The sequence below is a fragment of the Saimiri boliviensis genome, chromosome 6, assembly GCF_048565385.1.
Source record: "Saimiri boliviensis isolate mSaiBol1 chromosome 6, mSaiBol1.pri, whole genome shotgun sequence".
Classification (NCBI taxonomy): Eukaryota; Metazoa; Chordata; class Mammalia; order Primates; family Cebidae; genus Saimiri; species Saimiri boliviensis.
The window spans coordinates 59,462,026-59,475,795 of NC_133454.1; the positions used below are offsets into that span (position 1 = coordinate 59,462,026).

The 13,770-nt window shown below is 38.5% G+C and overlaps 1 protein-coding gene across 1 annotated transcript; it reads right to left on the reverse strand.

Annotated features, from left to right (window-relative positions):
• Nucleotides 1–632: 632 nt before the first annotated feature.
• Nucleotides 633–1,753, reverse strand: OR10S1 (olfactory receptor family 10 subfamily S member 1). Its single transcript, XM_003923568.3, has one exon. It carries the CDS (start codon nt 1,724–1,726, stop codon nt 668–670), a length of 1,059 nt encoding a protein of 352 aa, XP_003923617.2. The 5' UTR covers nt 1,727–1,753; the 3' UTR covers nt 633–667.
• Between the last annotated feature and the right edge of the window lie 12,017 nt (nt 1,754–13,770).

Below are 13,770 nucleotides of genomic sequence, written 5' to 3' on the forward strand. Positions count from 1 at the left end.
TTAATTCTTACTCTTGAAAGTGGAGACTGAAACTCCAATTACGACGTTTGTACAAAATTCTATGACTAGGACTGGTTGGATCAGGATTAGAATACAGGTAGTCTCAGTTGACACCAAAACCTGTGTTATTTCCATCTCTCAGTGTGGCCTTAGTTATACACTACCACGAGTGGGTGAACAAAGATGATGGCACCGCCTAAGTCACCTTGGACAAGTCACTTTTCTTGTATGTTATCATTTTTCTCAAATGTGGTTTTTTCTCCAAAGCTGGGAAATATGTATATAAAGCTTCATTTTATTGTATTTTATATTTTTGTTTATAGTATTATTTAATATGTATTATGTATTTAATAAAGTTATTTCATAAAAAGAAAATAATCATTTGCTAATACAAATGAGGATATGAATAGCATTTCACATACTTCTGAGCCATAGAACTTAGATTTTGGCAAGACTAGACCTCATCTAATCCAGTCTTCTCATTTTCTAGATGAAGTGTTTGTGAGGGAGAGAGTGAGGGAGAACATTTGGCCAAAGTTGGGGGAAAGTTTGTGGCTGAGCTGCAACTCAGTTATTCTGATTTCCACCTGAACGATTTTCCCTACTCATTTTGAGTTGTGAATAGCTGCTTTCCTGGCAGGCAAATTTTGAGTTTTGATAGCGCAGACTATGGGGTTGGGCTGCCTGCTGCAGACTCTCGGAAGCTGCTGCACAAAAGCCTTTGCAGGGCATGCTTCATCTCCTTGTTCCGCAAAGTATAAACGAACGGGTTGAGCATCGGAGTTATGATAGTGTAGAAGACAGCAGGGGCCCCAGCTCCTGCCTCGCTGGAGCGAGGCTGCAGGTAGATACAGACAGGTGGCACATAGTACAGGAACACCACGGTGAGGTGGGCAGTGCACGTAGAGAAGGCCCGCTGCCGGCCCTGGGCTGTGCGGATGCGCAACACAGCTGCCACGATGAAGACGTAGGAAATACCGATGAGGATGAGGCAGCCTGCAGCCACGATGCCAATGCTGGCAATCATGACTAGCTCATTAATGGTGGTGTATGTACAGGCAAGCTTCAGGACAGGGGGGATGTCGCAGAAGAAGTAGGCAATGTGGCAAGGCCCGCAGTAGAGCAGGCGGAAGGTGAGGGAGGTGTGGATTGCAGCGTGTGTGGCACCTATGGCCCAGGTGATTCCAGCCAGTACTGCACACATCTTTCTGTTCATGGCCCCTGGGTAGTGCAGGGGTTGACAGATAGCCAGATAGCGGTCATAGGCCATGACTGTGTACAGGAAGCACTCAGTGCTAGCCAGAAAGTGGAAGCAGTAAAGCTGTACAACACAGCCCTCAAAGGAGATCACCTTCCCATCCAGAGTCAGCTGCCCTGCCATGACCTTGGGCACTGTCACCGTAGACAAACAGGCATCCAAAAAGGAGAGGTGCCCCAGGAAGTGGTACATGGGTGAACGGAGGTGAGAGTCAGAGCCCACAGTTAGGAGGATGAGGAGATTCCCAGCCACAGTGATGCTGTAGATGAGAAGGAAGAGGAGGAAGAAGAGGCTAGGATGTTCAGCTGTGTACATTAAACCCTCCAGGAAGAAATGGCTCACCACAGTCTGGTTGGGGTTCTCTGTTGCCATGGTCATCTTCTCACACACAGAGCAGCTAGTCATCCCCTTTGCAACAAAAGTGACATTAACAGAAAAAGTTGCTGTATCCCTTTCCTGAAATATCATTATCCATCAAGCCATACCACCGTGGTCTTACCCAGTAAGCAAGAGAAAGATATACAGGTTCAACCCACAGTTTTGTTCTCTCTAGTGCTTCTTTGCTGCTTGTTTCTTCATAATGAATCTTTCGGTATAAGATCTGTTTTGGTGAGGCACATAAAGGACTGTAAGAATTATTTGCAGAAATGCACTCCCTAAATAATGGCAATAAACATACGGATTATAAATCCTACATTCAATGAGTATTTTTTGCAAATATTCCAGAATTGTGATGCCTCTGCCCTCCTACTGTATGTACTCTGCCATGCTGTAGATGTGAAAAGGCAGGGTGTTATAGCTGTGTCATCAAGGAGATGCAACCTGTCTTTGAGTAGGGCTTGCCTAGAGTTTGTGTGCTATTACATCAGCCAGAAACACAGCAGCCCCACCCATTACTCACCCAGAGGAGTTCTTTGGAATTTCAGTCACCCACAATCCTCAAGTGTGTAACAATGAAGCCTTGGAGAGTAGACTGAATAATCATCAGGACAATTTGTTGGATACATTTTGTGTTCTTCCTGTAAAACTCTGTTTCAAAATTTTGGGAATTGTTTGCCTTTTTCTTTTTTGTTGAGCCTTTCCACTGGACTACAATGGAGATTTAAAGAGTTCTCTTTGATTCTTCCATCTTTCACTTCATAAACCTAATAGATGTTGCATTAGGTGAAAATTTTCTTTGAACTACTTTTTTTTTCCTGTTGTCTCTTTAATTTCCATGTATTTTACTTAAACCCACCTCTTCATATTTTACACCTAGGTTTTCACAATGGCATTTTATGTCCCATCTCTTACTTACTCCCTGATATACCAAATGATTCAGTATTCAACTATTTTGTGCCAGTCTTCTTCAAAAAAACAATTTGAATATGTATTTTTTACTGTTCCCCACTGCCTAAGATATAAAGTGTATCTCTGTCCTATATTCAGGGTCATCTGTAAGCTATTTCCATTATCATGAAAAAAATCTTTATCTCCTATAATCCCCTAAAGAAACTCCTGTTATCCAGGGATGCTATTTGCCTCATACTCTCCTCAATTTGCCATAATCTCTCTCTTATGTTGTCACAGGATTCTTAGGATGTCACTTTTCCAGAAAGAAACCTCTGTGTCTGGTGGTACCTCTGTTTGAGTTTTGATCATGCCCACTGGGCCCTTTCCACCCACTAGGCCTGGCAGGCTGCACTTGGCTTATGCTACTAGCCTGGATCCCAAACTTGTCAAGGGTAAAAGTGGTAAGAGGTATATGAGTGAGCAAACACACGGGTCCAGTCACTGCACACAGCCAGGCACACTGGCTGTTGTGGTGGTGCAGGCAGCTCCAGGTGCCAGCAGAAATATGGGCATGATGTGAGGTTGCAGCTGGACCAGGCATACTGCAAGTGGCTTCCACTGCATCCAGGGCACCAGCATCTGGATGAGGGGAATGTGGTGGCACCCAAAAACTCAGAGATGCCAGGAACTGCAGAGTCCCAAAGAAGATAGTACAGCCTGTCATAGCCCTGGCTTAGGGAGTCCTGAGGTCTGGGATCCCAGAAGCTCTTCTCTCTTTGTCATCACCCACAATGAAGCAAATGAGGGGGTGTGTTTTAGTCCATTTGTGTTACAGCCCTTTCAGTCCCACCACCCCACTCTGACCTATATCTTGTGAGCTGGCCTGGCCTCACAACTGCTTCCTGTCCTGTCGGATGGCTACCCAGCACTGGCAGAGGGTGGGAGGACTATATTTTTTACAGCAGCTCTGGCTTGCATAATCCTGAAGTCTGAGCCACCGGAACGATCACCACATTTTACTTTCATAGTCCAGGAGCATGTCACCACCCACAGCTTGGCAAGTGGGCCAGGAATATGTTACACCACTTTTAGCTCTTGCCATTTGCTGGATTCCAAGTTCTTTTCCTGCATCCAGGAAGAATGAGGGTATATGGACAACTGGAGGGTGAGCAAAGTGCAGAGTAGCTTTATTAAACAAAACAACAGCTCTCAGGATACCTGAAGTCAGTAGCTCCCTTCTGCAGGCAGGTGCCCCCGATGAGTACTGAGTTTGGCTGAGTCTGAGGCTTTTATGTGCTCAGAATGGAGGAAGTCCATGCTGATTGGCCCATGGGTAGCTATGGGTGGGCCTGGAGAAAGCACCATCTAATTGGCCAAAAGGCATCAGTGAAGTTCTCACTCTGGGTTGTGGACTTCACCCAGAACTGGCAGCCCAGATCCCAGGCTTCAGGCCATCCCTGGCATGAAGGTGGGGCTTCACTGGGGACCCATCCCTCCTACCAAGGAGCCTGTCTGCATCCTGCCATTCATGGTATACAGGCTGTCCAGGCCAAGGGATGCCTACAGGCCTGCACTAAGCCACTCTCAGCCCCTTGGCCTGTGCTCCTGTGCTCATTGGCACCCAAAGTCCAGAGGGAGACAAGGCAGCAGGGAGCTGGTGTGTCAGCATCGCTCTGAGTGCATGCACACACAGCTGAGATGCAATAGAACCTGGGCTTGGCCACAACTTTGCTCCATAATGGAGTGGGCACTGGGAGTTGAGAAAGGCCAGGGAGTGGGAGCAGGCACTTCCAAGCCTGTTGGGGAAGGGGGCTTCCCCAGTTGCAAGAGTACAGAGATGCCCATGTCCAAAACCATAGCAGGGTGGCTGCAGCTGTGCTTGGGAGGATGGGGCTCCTGCCCCACCAACTTGGCAGGGCCTGGGGCTCTTGTTGGGATAACCTGTTTCCAGCTCTTGTCAGTTTTGTGGAGTGCACAGCCCCAGCTGTGCCCCACCTTGCTGCAGCTGGCATCTTCTTGGCAGCTGCTCCAAATGAGCCACTGCCACCATCAATATAACCACAACACTCCATTTTCAAATATAAATGGAAGACATTCAATCTCTACCTCCCCAAATCTATTCTCTATGGTTAAGTTTGAACTTTAATTTCTCAAGGAGCCTTTATAAATATTTTCTCTTTCATTGATTTATTAATTTCTGAAGCTGAATCATATTTATGATAATTATTAATAAACACCTAGGCAGATATTAGCTTAAAAAGTTTTAGTGATTAATGTGCATATGTCACATCTTCCTAAAAGAAACAAAGGGAAAAATTCCTATACCTTCTCTAACATTTTGGGGACAGAACAGTAGAAATAGTAAGAAACCAAGTTTATTTGGATTCCTATAAACTTAGGTTCAGACCCTTTTCAACCACTTATTACCTGATATGAATCATGGTAATTGATTTCTGTTCTTTCATTTCTAAAGTTTAAAAAGGTGATATCATTATTGGTCCTCCATTTAATGTATCTATGATTTTACTTAGAATAGAGTAGGGCACACAGCATAGGACCTTAAATTTCTTCATATTCAATAATTTATTAAATGCAATGATATCTCCTATGCTATTCCTGACAAGAAGTTACGGAACTTCTACTTGAAAAGTTTAGTAAAGAAGTAATCTCTATTTTACAACAGTGCCCATTTCATTCTTGGATAGATCAACATATAATGTTATTTACATTAGCAGTATGTATGTATTCCTGATATTAAACTATGTTTAGAGTTGCCCTTTTCATACTCACTACAATGACTGTGATGAAAATGATAAGGATTAATAAGTGTTATTGGATGTGGAGAAACCAAGACTCCTATATATTGCTAGTGAAAATGTAAAATAGACACACCACTTTGGAAAACAATTTGGTAGCATCTTAAAAAGTTAAAAATGAATTTACCGTATGACCTAGCATTTCCACTCTTAGGATTCTATACAATAGAAACAAAAACATGTTCATACAAACATTTGCATATGAATATTTATAGCAGAATTATGCACAGTAGCCAAAGCCTAGAGAAAAACAGAATTGTTGTTCATCATCTGGTGAATGGATAAACAAAGTAAGTTTATCTGTACAGTGAAAATCATTCAGCAAGAAGAAACAAAATATTTTTTTTCTTTTTTTTTCTAGACAGTTCAGCAGGAAGGAACAAAATATTAATACAGTTTATAAAATGAATGGATCTCAAGAATATTATGTAAACAAAAGAAGCCAGGCTCAATTGAATTAAGATTTTATGAAATATTCTTAAAAGACAAATGAAAAATGAAAGTAGATTAGTGTATGTCCAGAACTGGGGATGAGAACAGGAAATGACTACAAATGGATATAAGGGATCTTTTCGAAGGGATGGAATGTTCTAAAATTGGATTGTGGTAATAGTTAGATAACTTTGTAAATGTGCTAGTTAGTATCCCATGTAATGAAGAGACTGTATATTTTGTAATCTTCCAGACACTATGATATAGTGAAACGATGTAAGAATATGTATGTATTTTTCTATATGGTGCAGTGAAATGATATCAGCAGAAAGGTCTGGACAGAGGTAGATCTCTTATTTAAATCTGGCCCTTATATGAGCTCAGTAGCTCGGTAAGCTCCCTTGAAATTTCTGAGCCTCAGTTTCCTCATTTGTAAATAATTTAAAAATAATCAAATTTAACATTTTAACAAGAAATACCTATATATAGTGTGTGTATATATAAAATAGTAACTGTTGAGTAATTTATCAATTAATTGGTAGCTTTTATTATTGCATATCTAATATTCTATGAGTTCCTGCCCTCTTTTGAAATTGTTCTAACATCTATCATTCTATTCTTCTACAGTCACTGTAGTTGATAACTTAAACTCTCACCTTTGGCTTATTTTAATATGACCAAATAGTTGGTCATATTGACACCGGTCACCATCCTTCTCTAAACTTTTCCCATACAGTGTTTTCACATTAACCGTTTTCATTCTCCAATTACAAGATGGAGATTCCACTGTCCATGGCTAATCTAAACTTTTCAAGATGGGTTAACATCCTCTTTGCTGTCTGAGGATAGCACTTTCTTTCCATGTAAATGATCGATTCTATTTTATTAGAGTTTTATCCTTCATTGGGTTATATTGTGTTTCCTGCAGGGCCTAGGAATTTTTAAAAAATAATTTAGATACTAAATAAAAATAGTTTAGCAAAGGCTAAACAAATGCTACCTACATCACAGTGATACAGAAAAAGAAACAGAGAGAAAAGTGTTAGGTTCTGAGCTCGCAGTCATTAGGATGAGAGATGCTCAGTCACAGAGACACTAGTTGTGGCTACTGGGGTTGGGTCATTTGTCCTCATTGCCTTATTCTCATTCATAGTAGCTGGTTAGTTGCTCTCCATTTCACTTAACTTAATTCATTCCTTTGATTTAACTTATATTTTCCTCTAAGAAGTCACTTCCAACTGCAATTTCACCATGGTACATATAAAAACATATAAGATTACTCCGAAAGGCTTTGAAAATCCTATGTTGTTACTATCGTCTGCTTTTTCTTTGAATCTCTCAGTAGAAGAATTACTAATTGTGTTAGGTGCCCAAGTTACAACCAGGTGGTGTTAGTACTAATGTCCTATTCAAATAAACACATGGTCTACAAAAGAGCCTGGAAAATCCAATTCCTATAGAAGTCTTATAAAAGTGAATTTCTTCCAACCTTTTTCTGTTCCTGCTTTTGTTGGATTCTTTAGTAGGTGGAGATGGTCAGGGCCTTTTTTCCAGGAGTCTTAAGAAATTTCATCCAATACCTGTGAACTTTTGCCTGGAGTCTGAATTTCATTACATCAGTAAGAGTACAGGAATCCCACCTGCCATACACCCAGAGCTAGTCTTGGAATCTGAGCTATACAAACTCTTTCAAAGCTTTAAATTGTGTGTTCGATTAATAATCAAGGCAATTTCTGTGGTTTGTAGTATTCTCTGGATTTCATCTCTAAATTTTTAGGACTCATCTTAGTAGACACACCCTTTCTATTCTCTTCAGTGAGTGAAGCTTGATATCAGAGTTCCATCTGAATTTTTCATTTTTAAAAAAATAATATGAATTGCTTTTTTCTTGAAATGTTGTCTTATCTGAATCTGCATTTAAATTTTTATAACCATTACCCTTAGTCTCTCATTTCATAATGAGATGAGACCCATAATAAGTCATTCTCATAATGAAATGAGAGACTAAGGGTAATGGTCATAAAAAACTCATTTCATAATGAGTCTCTGATTTCATTATGTCTGAGGGATTATAATCATAATCTCCTATAAGGGCTTCTCAAGTCTCAGCTCTCTCCTTTAATGAATCACTTCATCCTGCATAACATTGACTGATAAAATTTCAAAAGAGTTTATCTCACTGGTCCCCTCCCACAAATGTTAATAATCCCGATCTCACATACTGATTTACAGTGCAACACAAAATTCTCGATTTATAACTCAAAACTATCTAAAATGTGCTTGGTATCTATTTATTCTTATCCCCTACAACCTTTCTCTATTCAAGTACATTTCTGTGTTCAATAAGCATTCCTTTATTCAAGTAGATTTTCTCATCCTCTCCTAAATTTATCATTAATCTCCTCTTGTTCTCCTCATCCCACTCAATCCCACTTTGAAGAAATGAACTTCATATTTATCTGATAACATCTCTAAAGTTTCTTGGACTTTAAGGTACACATGAGTCAATGGGGACTCCTGTTAAACTGCAAATCCTAATTCAACAGTTCTGGAGTAGAAACTGAGATTATGTCTTTCTAACTAGTGCCCAGTGATTTCCATTACGTGGTTCCATAAATTGCACTTTGAGTAGCAAGAATCTAAGCTACTATTCGAGGGTAAGACCAAGTCTGTCCTCTCTGTGAGGTCTTTCTACCCTAAGAATGCTTTGGCTCCCCTGTAAACTCAGTGGCATTTATTGTGTATTTCGATATGTAGCCTGTTCAGAAACTATCTTAGCATACTTCTACACTTTCCATGTGTATGTGTTATAGTTCCCTAAGAAGAAGAATATTTTCCATAAATAACTGTGAAAGAGTAGAAAAAAATGACATGAACTATGTGGTTAGATGGACTTGGGTTTATTGTCCTGTCACTGTCACCTACTAGTTGAAGGATATTTGGCAAACTGCTCAATTCCTCTTCTTCTTTCACTAAATAAATCAATTCCACATCTTTAAAATGAAAATAATAATACATACAAAGTATCCTATTAATAGTTGCTGTTGACCCTGGATAGTGTGTGAAATAACATAAAATCTTAACTTTCTAAAAATCAGTTACAGAAACCATTGATTTTTACATGACCCTTTCAGTATGAGAATGTCACTGCTTCACAGAAAAGCCAATTCCTATATTGGGCTGTTAACATACATTTACTGTTCATACAATTTAAACCAAGATGACTAAACTTCCCTCAATTATTTTTAGCCTAATCCTTTAAGCCCAATGAAATAATCAAAATACCAAATAAATGCAAATAGAAATGATTTTTTGAACAAATTATGCTTACTGTATTTCACCACCTACCTGCGTGTATGTAGTATAAAAATGGTAGATGAGAAAAATCTGACTAGTGACTGTCAAACCTGACAAAAAAAAAAATGAGATTTTGCTATGACACCTCTTTTCTTATCTGTTTCTCAGGAATTGTTTTTCTCCATGCCCCTCAACTTACAATGAAGTTTATGTCCTGATAAACCCACCACAAGTTAAAAATTTCATAAGATGAAAATTCATTGAATACACGTAACTTGCCAAATATTATAGCTTAGTTTAGCTCACCCTAAATGTGCTCAGAACACTTCCATTAGCCTACAGTTGGGCCAAATCATCCAACAGAAAGCCTATTTAGTAATAAAGTTTTGAATATCTCATGAAATTCATTGAATACTGTACTGAATATGATAAACAATGATTTTATACAGTCATAAAGTCAAACCATCATAAGTTGGAGACCAGTCAGTAGAGTGAATCGGCAACCGACAGAATGGGAAAAAATTTTTGCAGTCTACCCATCTGACAAGGGGCTGATATCCAGAATTTACAAAGAACTAAAACAGTTCTACAAGAAAAAAACAAACAACCCCATTCAAAAGTGGGCGAAGGATATGAACAGACACTTCATAAAAGAAGACATACAGGAGGCCAACAAACATATGAAAAAATGCTCATCATCACTGGTCATTAGAGAAATGCAAATCAAAACCACATTGAGATACCATCTCACACCAGTTAGAATGGCGATCATTAAAAAATCTGGAGACAACAGATGCTGGAGAGGATGTGGACAAATAGGAACACTTTTACACTGTTGGTGGGAGTGTAAATTAGTTCAACCATTGTGGAAGACAGTGTGGCAATTCCTCAATGACCTAAAAATAGAAATCCCATTTGACCCAGCAATCCCATTACTGGGTATATATCCAAAGAATTATAAATCATTCTACTGTAAGGACACATGCACACGAATGTTCATTGCAGCACTGTTTACAATAGGAAAGATCTGGAACCAACCCAAATGTCCATCGATGATAGACTGGATAGGGAAAATGTGGTACATATACATCATGGAATGTTACGCAGCCATCAAAAATGATGAGTTTGTGTCCTTTGTAGGGACATGGATGAACCTGGAAACCATCATTCTCAGCAAACTGACACAAGAGCAGAAAATCAAACACCACATGTTCTCACTTATAGGTGGGTGTTGAACAATGAGAACACATGGACACAGGGAGAGGAACACTACACACTGGGGTCAGTTGGGGGGAAATGGGGAAGGGATGGGGGGGTGGGGAGGTGGGAAGAGAAATGACAGATACAGGTGAGGGGACGGAAGGCAGCAAACCACACTGCCATGTGTGTACCTATGCAACAATCTTGCATGTTCTTCACATGTACCTCAAAACCTAAAATGCAATTTAAAAAATAAATAAATAAAATAAGTTGGAGACCATTTGTATACTCATTTAAAAGAGCATTTATCATGAACTTTTTTAAACTCTGAGGGACTGGAACAATTATAGAACTTTTGAATATCAACATATAGAATAACTTAGAGATCATCTTGCTTAACTTCATTTTATCGATAAAGAAAATAAATCTGGAAAGATTAAGTAGATACTGATAAATTGAAATGTCTTCTAGGAATGTAGAAATAAGGATAGTTAGGGTTCTTGCTGAGTATTAAAATTTACGTATTTCTACATAAATGATCTGAGCAGATAAATGCAAACTTAGAATGGCTATCAGGTCATAACAGAAAAGAATGTACTCATAAAAAGTAAGACATTCTAGTGAGATGTATTCAAAAACACATAAACAAAAGCATAGGCGTATCTCATTCTTAGGCATATCTCATTCTAAGACAGAAAAGACTGAATATGATTGAATGATAAATATATTTAAAATGATTTCTATTTTTAATATTAGTTCAATTAATATGCCAGAAATGTTTCTGTTTATTTACTACTTGATAAAATATCTGGAAATCAATCTAAAAAGCAAATATGAGAAAATGGCCCCAAATAATCTGAACCTGATTAGAAAAGAATGAGAAAATAACCTTGCGAGGTGTTTAAAACTATATTAAAGCAGCAGTTATTTTTAAAGTTTGGTATTAACAAACATGTATTATACATATTAATAGTATTTGAACATGTATCAATGTACATATGTGAATTTTAAAATATATAGCCAAAGAATGAAAAGACATCAAAGAATACTTAATATTCAAACTCTAAACAGTAGTATGTTCTTACCTTCTATTTTCAAGAGTGGAGAAATATTCATACAGGCTAATACTACCTTTTCTTTTCTGCCTATTTGTTCATTTTTCATTCTCAATATTAGATAACCTCAAAACAAACTTGAAATCAAAATACCCTCTTAAGAGTAAAGTTGTATAAAAATACTACTCTGTGTAGCTCTTTCTAATGGAGAGCTCAAATTCTGGACTCACAGAGGTAAGTTCACATATTAGCTCTGCTGCTAATTGACTATGGATACAGAATAAAGTAAAATTTGCTGTTTGATATTTTTATGTGGTAGTTTTCTTCATATAAAACAGTAAGATGTATTTTATATTTCTCTATTAAGAGCAAAACACCCAATTAGTTTTTTTATGTGACCTTTTTCTGTCTGTGTGATGTGTTATTGGCCCTGATGAGAAAAACAAGTCCTCATGTTTGCCTTAATTTAACTTCTAAGTAGGCACTCTTCTGGGATCAGAGGACTGATTATCTAATTTCTGCCTCCCTTTCCCAGGGAGTGTTTATGTGCCCATTGCACTGCAGTTCTGTATGTTTGCCAAATATTTCTTGCAACTATCTTGGGCTGCCCTTCCTAAGATAGTTAATTAGGCTTCTGTGGAGTATTCTCCTAGGATTATATCTGGGGTTTATGTTGTTTTCATCAAAGGAAAAAAAATCACTGCAGTTTGAGTGACTAGACCTTACAAGACCTTCAAACTATAGATTATCTTACATTTTTCAATAAGCTGGCTTTATAAATTCCAGTCCCCATAATCTCTCTCTTTCTTTCACATACACTTTCTCTTCTTCTCTTGAATAATATTCTTTGTATACTGAATTATACCAGTCATTTCTTATTTATTTTAGGGTCATATGTTTTATCTCTTTGCTTCATATATAAATGCATTCTTTTCTCATAAGATTAAAACCCCATTTGGAATAGACAATAATGTTATGGTTTTGGCAATACACTGAAAAAAACTGTGTCACATTGAATTGGATTGCCTATTCATGTATATTTTGATGTTTAACCTTGCACCTCTGCTGTTCAAACAAGCAAACTCATTGACAATACACACTTTTTTTTTCTCAGAAAGCTTCTAGTGCACAGAAATCAGTTCTCCTTTATTATTCCAATGGTTTTACAATTATAATTGAGTTTAGGGGAATGTAAGGATCTTCTTGGACTGTATTTGTCCATATACTTTTGAAATATCAACAAAAGCATCTGTTGCATTCAGGGAGTCCTGAGAGTGAAGGACCCACATTTAGACACTGACAAGATTATTACAAGACATAAGTGACTAGGACATGCTTCAGGTCACTACTGACTCATCTTGTTGCAGCCAGGTACATGCTTCATCCCACCCTGCTCCACACTCATACTCAAAAGTTATGTAAGAAATGCAGGAGTGTGGTAGCATGTGCATTTATCTGCCATCTCAGATGCTACGTTTCTTCAACACCCGTGGAGGCATCAGGGATACCCAGTTTATGAGATACAGCCAGAAAGCTTATTCTTGGTACACCCACCTCAATTTTACAAAAGTGGAGCTCTGTGCAAGCTCAGAAGACGAGGCCTCTGCAGGTCATAATGCAGTGCATGTGTAATGGCTCCCTCACATTGAGATGAAATTGTTCCCTCAAGTTTAAGTCCGAGGTCATCTACCATTTTCATCAAGGTAAAAGGCAGAGAGAAGGGAGTTTGGACAAGCCACTTACTTGAACTTCAGTTTCCCCACAGTTACATGGAAAAATAATAATACCTACCTCACATAATTATTGTCAAGGTCAAATCAGATGGTTTGCAGGAAAGTTATTTAGAGGCTATAAAGAGATAGCAGGTCTCAATGCAGGAACTACAAGCAATAATAGATATATAGATGAATACCACAGAGAAGCAGAGTCTTAATGTAGACATTTTCTTTTATTTCTTTTTACTTTTTTTTTTTTTTGAGATGGAGTTTTGCTCTTGATGTCCAGGCTGCAGTGCAATGGTGCAATCTCGGCTCACCTCACAACCTCCACCTCCTGGGTTCAAGTGATCCTCCTACCTCAGCCTCTCAAATAGCTGGGATCACAGACATGTACCACCACATCCTGCTAATTTTATATTTTTAGTAGAGATGGGGTTTCTCCATGTTGATCAGACTGGTCTTGAACTCCTGACCTCAGGTGATTTGGACCTTTTATACAAAGTGCCACCCATGCTGAGTTGCCTTAATTGCTTTTCATTGGTACTGAAGAAAGACATATGGAAAATCATGTTTTGAGAACAGGTAACAAGGTGGCAATTTCCGGGTTCCTAGGAGTCCTCTATTCTCTGCATGAATTTTTCTGTTTTAAAATTTCCACTTATTTGGTGTCTTAACTAGGGTCCTGCATTATAATATCTCCTGCGTGTCTGTGATGGATGGAG